This window comes from Podarcis muralis, chromosome 14 (assembly GCF_964188315.1).
Source record: "Podarcis muralis chromosome 14, rPodMur119.hap1.1, whole genome shotgun sequence".
NCBI classification, from domain to species: Eukaryota; Metazoa; Chordata; class Lepidosauria; order Squamata; family Lacertidae; genus Podarcis; species Podarcis muralis.
This window is the reverse complement of record NC_135668.1, coordinates 18,623,856-18,634,610: the sequence shown is the minus strand read 5'-3', so window position 1 is coordinate 18,634,610 and position 10,755 is coordinate 18,623,856. Positions and strand designations below refer to the sequence as shown.

The 10,755-nt window shown below is 44.9% G+C and overlaps 1 protein-coding gene across 2 annotated transcripts; it reads left to right on the top strand.

Moving 5' to 3' along the window:
* Window positions 1-2,071: 2,071 nt before the first annotated feature.
* Window positions 2,072-10,506, top strand: CFAP161 (cilia and flagella associated protein 161). Of its 2 annotated transcripts, XM_028706819.2 has the most exons (7): window positions 2,078-2,383; window positions 3,233-3,322; window positions 4,888-5,123; window positions 5,871-5,955; window positions 7,347-7,505; window positions 8,717-8,790; window positions 10,060-10,506. In XM_028706819.2, the coding sequence occupies exons 1-7, from the start codon at window positions 2,294-2,296 to the stop codon at window positions 10,259-10,261; spliced, it is 936 nt and encodes a 311-aa protein (XP_028562652.2). In that variant the 5' UTR covers window positions 2,078-2,293; the 3' UTR covers window positions 10,262-10,506. The 2 variants fall into 2 exon arrangements, with proteins under 2 accessions (XP_077774995.1, XP_028562652.2); XM_077918869.1 differs by lacking the exon at window positions 7,347-7,505 and having other exon boundaries at window positions 2,072-2,383.
* Window positions 10,507-10,755: the final 249 nt, after the last annotated feature.

Sequence of the window (10,755 nt, the reverse complement as noted above, 5' to 3'; positions counted from 1 at the left end):
AAGTAATTCCGCAGAAAACCTGAAATGCCAGTTGTTTCAATACAGTGCGGACCTCTGCTTAGAAAGTATGGGGCAAAATGTAATTGCGTGGACAGGCGGAGTCCCCCCAACCCCAGGCGACCCCCGAGCGGAATAAAGACTCAAGACAATGCACTATGGGATTAAAATTGGCCACAACTTTATTAAGTTTCAGATGTAGGGAGACCTTGGCTCAGGCACGGGGCGTTTATCCTTCCCAGTCCCCAGCCAGGGATCTGGGAGACTTCAGGGTTTTCCAGAATGTGTGGGGATTGGGCTGACTCTGGAGAACATATGTTCAAGCAGAGAGCCCGCCCCCCATTTTGCCGCCGTTGGAGGGGAGAGCAATGACAACCTCTCGGCGTATGGCCAATGCCTCCCCTCAATACCCCTTTAACGGGGAACCCTGGGATCACCACCGCAAGGGGGGGCGTGGGTCACCGCTTCACCCCCCCCCCATTTAGGAAGATAGACTAAAGGATTCTGCTACGGGAAAGGCAAAACCTGCCAAAGCAGGAAAATTCCTTTCTGACCCTTCAACAGCGATTCTGATGTGGCAGCACCTGCGTACCTGTGGGGAAGAGGTTAACCTGCAAAAGAATGCTTAACTGAGGGAGGGCAGGGTGAGAGAAGCTCTGGAGCCAACTGACCATTCACAGGTAAGAATCACCTTTTGTTGTGTGGGCAGGGTGGTCCCTCCCCTTACCTGGCCGATCCCCTTGCAACGCCTCCCCAGGCAGCATTGGGCGATTGGCTGAGGTAGGCGGAGACCTCCAGGTATCCAGCCTGGGGAGGATGAAGCCAGCCTGAACTACCAGGAGCCGCACTGGGATCCAGGCGGCTGCTCCCGATCACGCAAAAGGCGCCCTCCATTTGATGTGGGGAGCGGTCTTTGTGGATGAGCCCTCAGTGTATGACTTCCAGCATGTGATTGACAGGGATTCACATTTTGTTGTTGTTGTTGTTTAGTCGTTTAGTCGTGTCCGACTCTTCGTGACCCCATGGACCAGAGCACGCCAGGCACCTCTGTCCTCCACTACCTCCCGCAGTTTGGTCAAACTCATGCTGGTAACCTCGAAAACACTATCCAACCATCTCGTCCTCTGTCGCCCCCTTCTCCTTATGCCCTCCATCTTTCCCAGCATCAGTGTCTTCTCCAGGGAGTCTTCTCTTCTCATGAGGTGGCCAAAGTACTGGAGCCTCAGCTTCACGATCTGTCCTTCCAGTGAGCACTCAGGGCTGATTTCCTTAAGAATGGATGCATTTGATCTTATTGCAGTCCATGGGACTCTCAAGAGTCTTCTCCAGCACCATAATTCAAAAGCATCAATTCTTCGGCGATCAGCCTTCTTTATGGTACAGCTCTCACTTCCATTCACATTTTAAGTTCAGCTAATGAGGAAATTCTAGTAGGTTGTAGTATGTAAGCAAACAAAGAGGATGAGACCTTTTTATTGGTGATTCAGGCCATGCTCTGCTAAGTAATTTTCAAAGCATGTACTTAAAACTACACCCTGCAAACCGTAATGCGGATTTTCGTTTAGGTGTGTGCAAATCCCACTTCCAAAAAGAAAAAAAAGGCCAGTCATATATTTTAAAAATGACTTAAATCCACAAATCAATCAAAAACAAATATACATATATCCATTACTAAAAAACAGGACAAAATCAGTAAAAGCATTTGATACAAATGTAACTAAACCATGTGTCTGGATAGGCTGGCTGAAACAGAAAAGTTTTCAGGAAGCATCTAAAACAGTACAGGGAAGGTGTACTCTCTCTCTCTCTGTGTGTGTGTCTATCTATCTGAATCTAAATTATTTGAATCTAGTTTATTTATTTGTACCCTTTGTACATGGTGGTTCACAGTATAACACGATTTACAGTAAAACAAGGAAAAAAGAGTATATAAAATCAACTGGATATTTATTTATTGTTTACAGTTTTTGTGTGTGTACACAAATCACAGTCCAAAACAGCACAATTAATTCCATTCTCTTGCTTATAAAATATACGTCCCATCTATGGATGGTCCCAGTTTTGTCCCATGGCTAAAGGGATGGCAAGAGCCCCCCCCCTCCTTTCTCAGCCATTCTTCCCTATTCCGATTGGCTAGCAGCTCTCCTCCACCAGGGCCAATCCCAGGGGCACACACAAGGTTCCCATAGCAACCTGTAAACACAGATCATCTTTCTCACAGCAGCGTGTGTACCGCTTTGCCCAGGCCTCCTCGACTTTAAGGCTAGCGAAGTGGCCTACTTCAAAGTAATCCAAAATGTTCAACCTAAGGACTAGCATGAGTGGCAGACAATACAGCCCTGGGGTGCTGGTTGGCAACTGGAACGAAGATGTGTGTCTGGAAGAGGTAATTAAAAGCTCTTCCTCCCCTCTTGACTTATTTCGTTTACTTTGTGTCTTTATTCCATTTACTGTTCAGTCCTTTCTACATTTACTTGGAAATAAAGTCCACTGTGTCCAGTGAGATTACTCTCAGTTTAGTGCACATTGTCTAATTTCTGATATATGATACATGGTTAGTGCTTTTTTTCCTAAAAAAATATATGTTTAGGGGTAATCTCATTTTCCTACTCATATTGAAAGACTGCCCCTCAATGAGGCCAAACTTAGATTCACAAAATGTTTAGGGGTATGCGTCCCCCCAGAAAAAAAGCACTGTACATGAGGAAATGTGTTTTGTCAATAAATTTTGTAGCAGAAGTTATTGATATCAATTACTATGGATGTTTTAAGGAAAATCCCCTTAAATCTATGGATATAGTTTTGTACTTTTATTCTTTATATTTTATGAACTTTAATTATGGCAAATAATTGGTAAATGCTTTGTCCAAAACAAAGGACATTTCTTTTCCTGTATTTGGGATATTAAAGAAAAAGTGCTTCTTGCTGATGCCAACTGACCCAGCTTTTTTCTGATTCTGCTTCCTTTTCTACACCCCTTTCTGGATTTTGTAATTGGCTTTGTGTTTTTCAAACTCTATTTGTGCCCCCTGGCTCAAATTGTGGGAGTCTGCCTTACTTTTGCACACCTCTTAATGGTGAAATTTAGCAGACTTTTATTGCTGTTGTTTTTTATTTGCATTTGCCACCGTTTGCGGTGGCTGGAGGTTGCCCTATTCAGACCGAGCCACGATGAGACAACGGATGCACATTAAAATGCCAAGCTCACATTTAAAAAATTTCTTTCCCAAAACAGGAACTCCTAAAAGACTTCTTATGTAAAAGAGAAAGAGGGGAGCTTCTAATCCAGAAATCAAAGAAACTGAAAGAGAACCTTTACAAGAAGGTATGTGATCACCCATTGCATTTCTACATTTCTACCAGCGCTTGCTTAGGCACGCGGGTGGCGCTGTGGGTTAATCCACAGAGCCTAGGACTTGCCGATCAGAAGTTCAGTGGTTCGAATCCCCGCGACGGGGTGAGCTCCTGTTGCTCAGTCCCTGCTCCTGCCAACCTAGCAGTTCGAAAGCACATAAAAGTACAAGTAGATAAAAAGGTACCTCTCCGGCGGGAAGGTAAACAGCGTTTCTGTGCGCTGCTCTGGTTCGCCAGAAGCGGCTTAGTCATGCTGGCCACATGACCCGGAAGCTGTACGCCGGCTCCCTCGGCCAATAAAGCAAGATGAGCGCCGCAACCCCAGAGTCGGTCACGACTGGACCTAATGGTCAGGGGTCCCTTTACCTTTACTATATCTGACTCCTGCCTGTCATGCAGGGAGTCCAGTAAGGGTCAACCACTGGTAGGGGAAGCCCCGTCAATGCAAACCAACTCAAGCTCCCCCTGGGTTCCTGACAGGGTTGTGGCATGGCCCTAGCCCAGCCCCGGACTTTGGACAAGATCCACATCCCTTGATTCCTTTAATGGAATACTCTTAAACTTGGAGGGGCAGGTGATGGCCACACCTCCCCTCCCCCATCATAAGATCAACCAATGCCTAACCGCCAAACCTTACAAAGTTGTGACGATTGCTACGAGATAGGTGAAAACCAAGTGTCCCATGCCAATTTGCCAAGTGGAAAAATTCCTACCAGGCCCCTCAATGGCGATTGAGGAAGTGAGCCAAGAGGAAGCTCTCCAGCTCGCACCTCAGTTTAAATGGGCCCCGGCCACGCCCCCCAGCCAGCGGATTGGCTGGCAGGAGAATGACTTGGCTGGGAACCTCCAAGGGACACGGGACTTCATCCCCCACCCCCAGAGGGGAGTGGGTGGCCACGTGGTCCACCGCAACTCCTCCCCACTGGGAAGTAGAGCGGATTTTTGGACGACTGCCATCATACCAGATCTTTAGCCATGCTGGTTCTGGCTGATGGGAGCTGCAGCTCCAAACATCTACAGGGCACCTGGTTGGGAAAGGCTAGTATACACCAATGGGCAGCTCCCTGGGATTTCAGGCAGGGCTCCTTTTTAAGCATTACCTGTAAAATGCCAGGGACTGAACTTGGAATCTGCAAGAGAAGGATGTGCCATATCACAGACCAACAGATCCTTCGCTGACTTGAGGCTGCTTTTGCCAGATGGGCAGTTTCATCTTCAAGGTTGTGTTTGTAAGGATGCGCGGGAAGCCCATCTTTTCCAGTGCAGCAAGCAAATAATAATAATAATAATAATAATAATAATAATAATAATAATAATAAATTTATACCCCACCCATCCAACTGGATTTCCTCAGCCACTATGGGCGCTCCCAACAGAATATTATTAATAAAAAAGTGATAAAATATTAAAAACTTCCCTAAACAAGTGTAGCTTGATAATAAAAAATGATCTTTGGAGACAACCAAAGTGAAAATCCAAATCATGCTATAATCATCTGAGATCCCACCCCTTCTTCTTATTCTTTTTTTTAAAAAGGAGCAGCTCTCCATTTCAACAGACGGATTTATTCACTTTGGAGATACGGTTATGGTGGTGAGCCCAGATAACAACAAGTCACCTGACAAGGAACCTACCATGAGTGGGAATCTATCTCTGGCTGTTAATCCCAAGGAAACAGACATACTCTTAGAGAATGAACTGAAAGCTCCCTGTGATATGAGCGCAATCAGCAGCGTGACCCCAATTGGCCGGAATGCGTTCCGGATTTTAAGGTGGGAGACTGGTTGAATCATTTTGTAACTTCCTAGAATTTGATCTTTCTTTCTTTCTTTTTCATTCATTCTTTCCTTCTTTCTCCCTCCTTATTTAGTACACCAAGACTAGTTCTGCTGTTAGCAGGCAAGTCACCTGCTGCATGTTTTTCTTTGCCTCCATATTGCCAAGGTGGCGCTGTGGTCTAAACCACTGAGCCCCTTGGGCTTGCCGATCAGAAGGTTGGTGGTTTGAATCCCTGTGGCAGAGTGAGCTCCCGTTGCTCTGTCTCAGCTCCTGCCAACCTAGCAGTTTGAAAGCAAGCCAGTGCAAGTAGATAAATAGATACCCCTGTGGCAGGAAGGTAAACGGCGTTTCCATGCGCTTTGGCTTCTGTCACGGTGTCCCGCTGCACCAGAAGTGGTTTAGTCCTGCTGGCCACATGACCCAGAAAGCTGTCTGTGGACAAACGCCGGCTCCCTTGGCCTGAAAGTGAGATAAGCGCCACAACCCCATAGTTGCCTTTGACTGGACTTAACCGTCCAGGGGTCCTTTACCTTTTTTTTACCTTATATTGCCAAGGCGCCTACTTCAGTTGTGTGCACCTTGTAAAGATCCCACCTTGCTTTGCACAAACCCAGAATCCTTCAGGAGAACCTTGCTTTGGGCTCAGGACCTGGGATCAATTTGAATCTGCCGCGCATCCCTCGTAAACAATCTGTAACATGTCTTCTATTGAAATAATGACCTTTGTCTGTTTTTTAAAGCATTGAAGGTGAATGCATGGGAGAGCCACTTAGATTTGGGCAGAATTTTGGTCTTGGAGCATCTGGAGGGTTTCCAGAGAAGATGGTAAGTGAATATATGAAACAGAACGGCCCATACAATGTTAATGACTATAATGTTATGTTACCACAAACCTATGCAGGATTAAGGATGCAACAGCTATTTGCTAACTGTTCACCATGCTTTCCAAACTTTTCACGTTGGTGACACTTTTTAGAAATGCATCATTTTGCAACAGTGATTGAGTTTTACTAGTAAACTAGAAGTTAAACTAACCCCTTATAAGAGATACGGACACATATCATGCAACACACCTACACACTACAGCTGACACACCAACAAGTTGCGACACACAGTTTGGAAAGCTCTGGGATACCTACTACAGCTTATGATGATCGCCTACTTCATAATTTTAACCTGCTTCTCCTTTGAAGAGCTCACACCAACATACTTGGGACCCTGAACCAGTCTCCCATGCAGGATCTCACTAAGCTTGGACCCCTTACATGAACAATGGTTGACCCTGCACTAGGGTTTATTTATTTTTTAAGCCCTGATGATGCATTCCTTTTCTCCACTCAAAGCTGATTTCCCACACACCACTATTGTGCTGCATTATTCAGTAATGTCCTTCCAGATGGCCAATTTGCTTCCATGATGCTCTGGTCCTTAACTCTGTTCTTTTGTATTTTATTGTGGTGAATTGCATATATGTGGAAGTTCTTGTAGCCAAAAAGTGGACCCAAAATCTTCTAAATAGTAAACAAATATTGAAAATTCAGAAGTAAGTCCTGTTGAGTAAAGACTCCTTCCAATGTTAGTTAAAAGCTTCCTCTTTGTGTTGCTAGTGTGTGAAAACAGTCACGATCCAAGGATGCCCAGGAATGCACCTCCAGATGGTGGAGATGTCAGGTGCCATCCTGTCACCTTGGGCATCTTCACTTGGTTGCAAGTGGCCAATAGCCAGGTGGAAATGCTCCTGACACCTGGCCAATTTTGAACGTCGTCCAATTCTATCCAACATAGATGAAAACCTGCTCCTTGAGCTCAGGAACCATTTCACAAAATTTGGCTATGATATCTTAAGAGGTGCCCAATGAAGAGACATCATCAAGCCGGATGCTCAAAGTTGCCTTTGCTTTCTGTGTGGCTTTGATCAATGTAACTTCAGGTAGTATTTCTGCTTTTGGCAAGTGCTGGGATTTGCAGCTCTGTGTCCCTCATTTCCTGAAGTTTTGCAAATGCAAAGTCCTTCACACCCAACCATTCATGCCAGACTAGTCCATACAGCAAACTTAAGAATGCAACATGTGATTACAGTATGATGTCAGCGCAATACTGGACCCAGATTCGTAACCGCGCTAATATTTGTTTTGCTTGTTCTTTGGCCTCTGTCAATCTACAACAATGTTTATCTAATTCTCAGACAAATCATTCCCACATGTTTCCATTTCCAGCTATTTATTGCAAGTGACCACAGAAGTTTTCAGAACATGACAAAGAAATCCTCCCTCCAGCCTGTGTTCTTGACTGATGAACTTACCTACTTGTGTTCTTGGCAAGCTACCTATCTGGACCCACAGTTACGCATGGAATATGAAGGGTTCCCAGTTCCTGTAAGAAATGATGCCGAGCCCCTTAAGCATACCTTGCCTTTCAGACTGTTCTCTCATGTTCTCCAACCGCCTCTCCCTCCTTTTCCTAAACTAGCTCTGCACAAGCTCCTGTGCTCTAGGAGCCTTTAGCTGCCTCCCATGACTCTTACCTCTTTGGCCTCTGCTATGCCAGCCCATAGGGATGCGGGTGGCGCTGTGGTCTAAACCACAGAGCCTAGGGCTTACCGATCAGAAGGTCGGCGGTTCAAATCCCCACGACGGGGTGAGCTCCCATTGCTTGGTCCCAGCTCCTGCCCACCTAGCAGCTCAAAAGCACGTCAAAGTGCAAGTAGATAAATAGGTACCTCTCCGGCGGGAAGGTAAACAGCATTTCCATGCGCTGTTCTGGTTTGCCAGAAGTGGCTTAGTCATGCTGGCCACATGACCTGGAAGCTGTCTGTGGACAAACGCTAGCTCCCTTGGCCTATAGAGCGAGATGAGCGCACAATCCGAGTCGTCTGCGACTGGACCTAACGGTCAGGGGTACCTTTACCTTTACGCCAGCCCATATTCTGGGAACGGCTTTGCATCTTTTACCCATCAAGCCATCTTCAGACACATCCTTACTATACATTTGAAGCACATGGCTTCCCGCCAAAAGAATCCTTGAAACTGTAGTTTGTTAAGAACGGTGGAAACTGTTGCTCTGTGAAAGGGTGCTGGGAATAGCTCTCTAAGTGGTTAAAATATAATTCCCAGCCAGGGGCACCATCTAAGGAGGCCGAGGGGCTGAGAGCGCCCCCAAAGTTTTCAAGGAGGGGCCTGGGCCCCCTCAATATTCCATGGCCTGCAGAGGGCCTCGCTGGGCCTACCCATGGCTACGGTGGGCCTCACGTCTTCCTCCAGCTGAGTGACATCACATATGAATATTATGTGTGTGACATCACTCACGTGTGCTGAGCACCCCCCCAAAATTGGTGAGAACCTGGCGTCAGTGTTCCCAGCATTCTTTGGGGGAAGAAATGCTTTAAGTTGATGGTGTGGGCAGCTTTTCTTCACCTTCCGCCTTTTCTGCACCGTTTGAACAATAATTCTTCCTTGCTACACCTCTCTCTGCTTTGCTTTTGATTCCCAAGGAAAATTTAATCAAATTCATGCGTAAACAGAATTTAAGCCCTTCTTTCCTTCAAGTATTTCTCTTTCTCTCTCTCTCTCCCTGCCCCCATTTCTAGGCAAATACAAAAATCCTCATTGTCCACAGTCATACAAATCAGGCCTTGGCAGTTCCTCGGATCTTCTGGATAAGGTGAGCAACTTTTGTAGAAAGGGCACATCTACACTACACTTCAAATATGCATTGGCTTTACACCAGTTTTGAACCCCCTGGTTACCCAAACAATCCTGGGGACCAGGGACAGGGGATAAATTCATTTCAGTTCAACATTTAAAGGCGATCCATCCAATCTGCACTTTGTAAAACAACATGGGAACCAAGACATGGCCACCTTTCAAAATTCACACTTATCTGAATTTTGCGATGCCACTCTCCAACCAAACAATGCTTACAAGAAGGCAGATATCAGGGGGAGCTGCTTGCAAAAAGAAAGTGTACATTGGCCAAAACTGCCCAATAAAAATGCAATTTCCCAGGGAATTCTGGGGACAGCGGAAAGTGGTGTGAGACTATACTTACAAAGGCTGGACTTCCTCATAAGTAGCAACCACTTCCTCGCCCCAAATCAAAATAAATGCCTCCACTTCCCCAAGAAAGAAAATTGGCCCTTGTTTCTTTTTTTGGGCGGGGCTACTTTGAGTAACTGGGGAAGGAATATTGGCCGAACCTTATATAAAAAAGTAATGGGAGAACAGGGCCAACATTTGAGGACTGTAAGAAGGCAACTGGCTAAAATGTTTTAAAAAGATCTAATTTTGGTTCCTCTGTTTTTTGTCAGGTTGATGTTGATTAAATGTTTAGTTTGGGTTGGTGGTTATTTTAATTTGTAACGATAAACTGTTTATTATTGCTATTACTATTATTGCTATTGTTGCAGTTGCTATTAGTTTCTGTTGATTTATTGGTTTGTTTGTTGCTCGTATAGGATATTTTGTTATTTCTTAATGTTTGATGCTTTCTTGTATTTTTATATATGTGGTAAGCTGACTTAATTGGCTAGAGAAACCCAGTAAGGTGGGCGGGATATAAATTAAAAAATTATTATTATAAACATAAGTCAACACCACAAAGTGAGCTTCCTGCCCCACTTCAAATAAATGCAAGGTGTGTGGCGGATTGTATTTTCTTTTCTTTTTAAAGTATAAATCATTTAAATATATGTCTGACTCCCCCTTTATCACATACACAGCACAACGGGACAACAACCTACCCCCTCCATTGCGTATGAATCAATATGGCTAACCTGACCCAACAACCTATCCCCAACACACATACAAACAAGCCACACTGCAATCAACTGAGAAATTTAAAATTGTATGTGTGCGTGGTCAGCTGATATTCAGGCTGAGGCTACGGAATGTTTAGCCGTTATTGTTGAATTTCTACTCTCTTCTTTTGAAGGACATACTTTGGAAAGGAATTTGAGGTAAACTGCCACACATACCTGGATACACACAGAGCTGAAGAAGACAAGAATTACTGGGTCATGGTTACCGGGAATCCGAGCGACAAATCAACCACGATGTTTGATAGGCCGAAGCCTCCGTCGGACGCGGACAGAGAGCAAAACAGCGAAATCCCCAAAGTAATATGCCCCTGCTAAAGCCCATGCTTTAAAAAGGAAATACAAAAATGTCATTTTTTGTGCTCATGTAAACAGAAAGCGAGAGAGAAAGCGCGAGAGCTGAAGATGTAAACTGGCAGCAGAGCACGAAGGATGCTTCGCTATTTCTTCATTCGAGCTGAACAGATAGGTGAGGATGTATTCAAATAGCAATAGAAATCTAACATTATTCTATCCTGTAAAAAATAAATAAAAAATCCAGAATACAATATCAGTACAACAAACTTAGAATCGCCTTAGTTTTTTATGTACCTTGGCCAACATTGTGTCCTTTCCTATCCTGATCACTAGGTGGCAGCATCTTTTAAAAAGAAAGCCAAGCATAAAGAAAACTCTCTCCCACCTCTCTTTTAGGGATCTAAAGGTGGAACTACACCAGTGTGGGCCACCTGGTGTCCTTCAGATGTTGCTGGACTACAATTCCCATCATCCCTGAGCATCATCAACATCATCATTTTGTTTGTATACCACTT

What these genes read in the sequence shown, in the direction of transcription:
- CFAP161 (XM_028706819.2), top strand. Translation starts at nt 2,294, where the DNA reads ATGTTCAACCTAAGGACTAGCATGAGTGGCAGACAATACAGCCCTGGG. An exon ending in GAGGGTTTCCAGAGAAGATG is followed by an intron (nt 5,956 to 7,346) that starts GTAAGTGAATAT and finishes TTCCATTTCCAG; the next exon opens with CTATTTATTGCAAGTGACCA. An exon ending in ATGAAGGGTTCCCAGTTCCT is followed by an intron (nt 7,506 to 8,716) that starts GTAAGAAATGAT and finishes CCCCATTTCTAG; the next exon opens with GCAAATACAAAAATCCTCAT.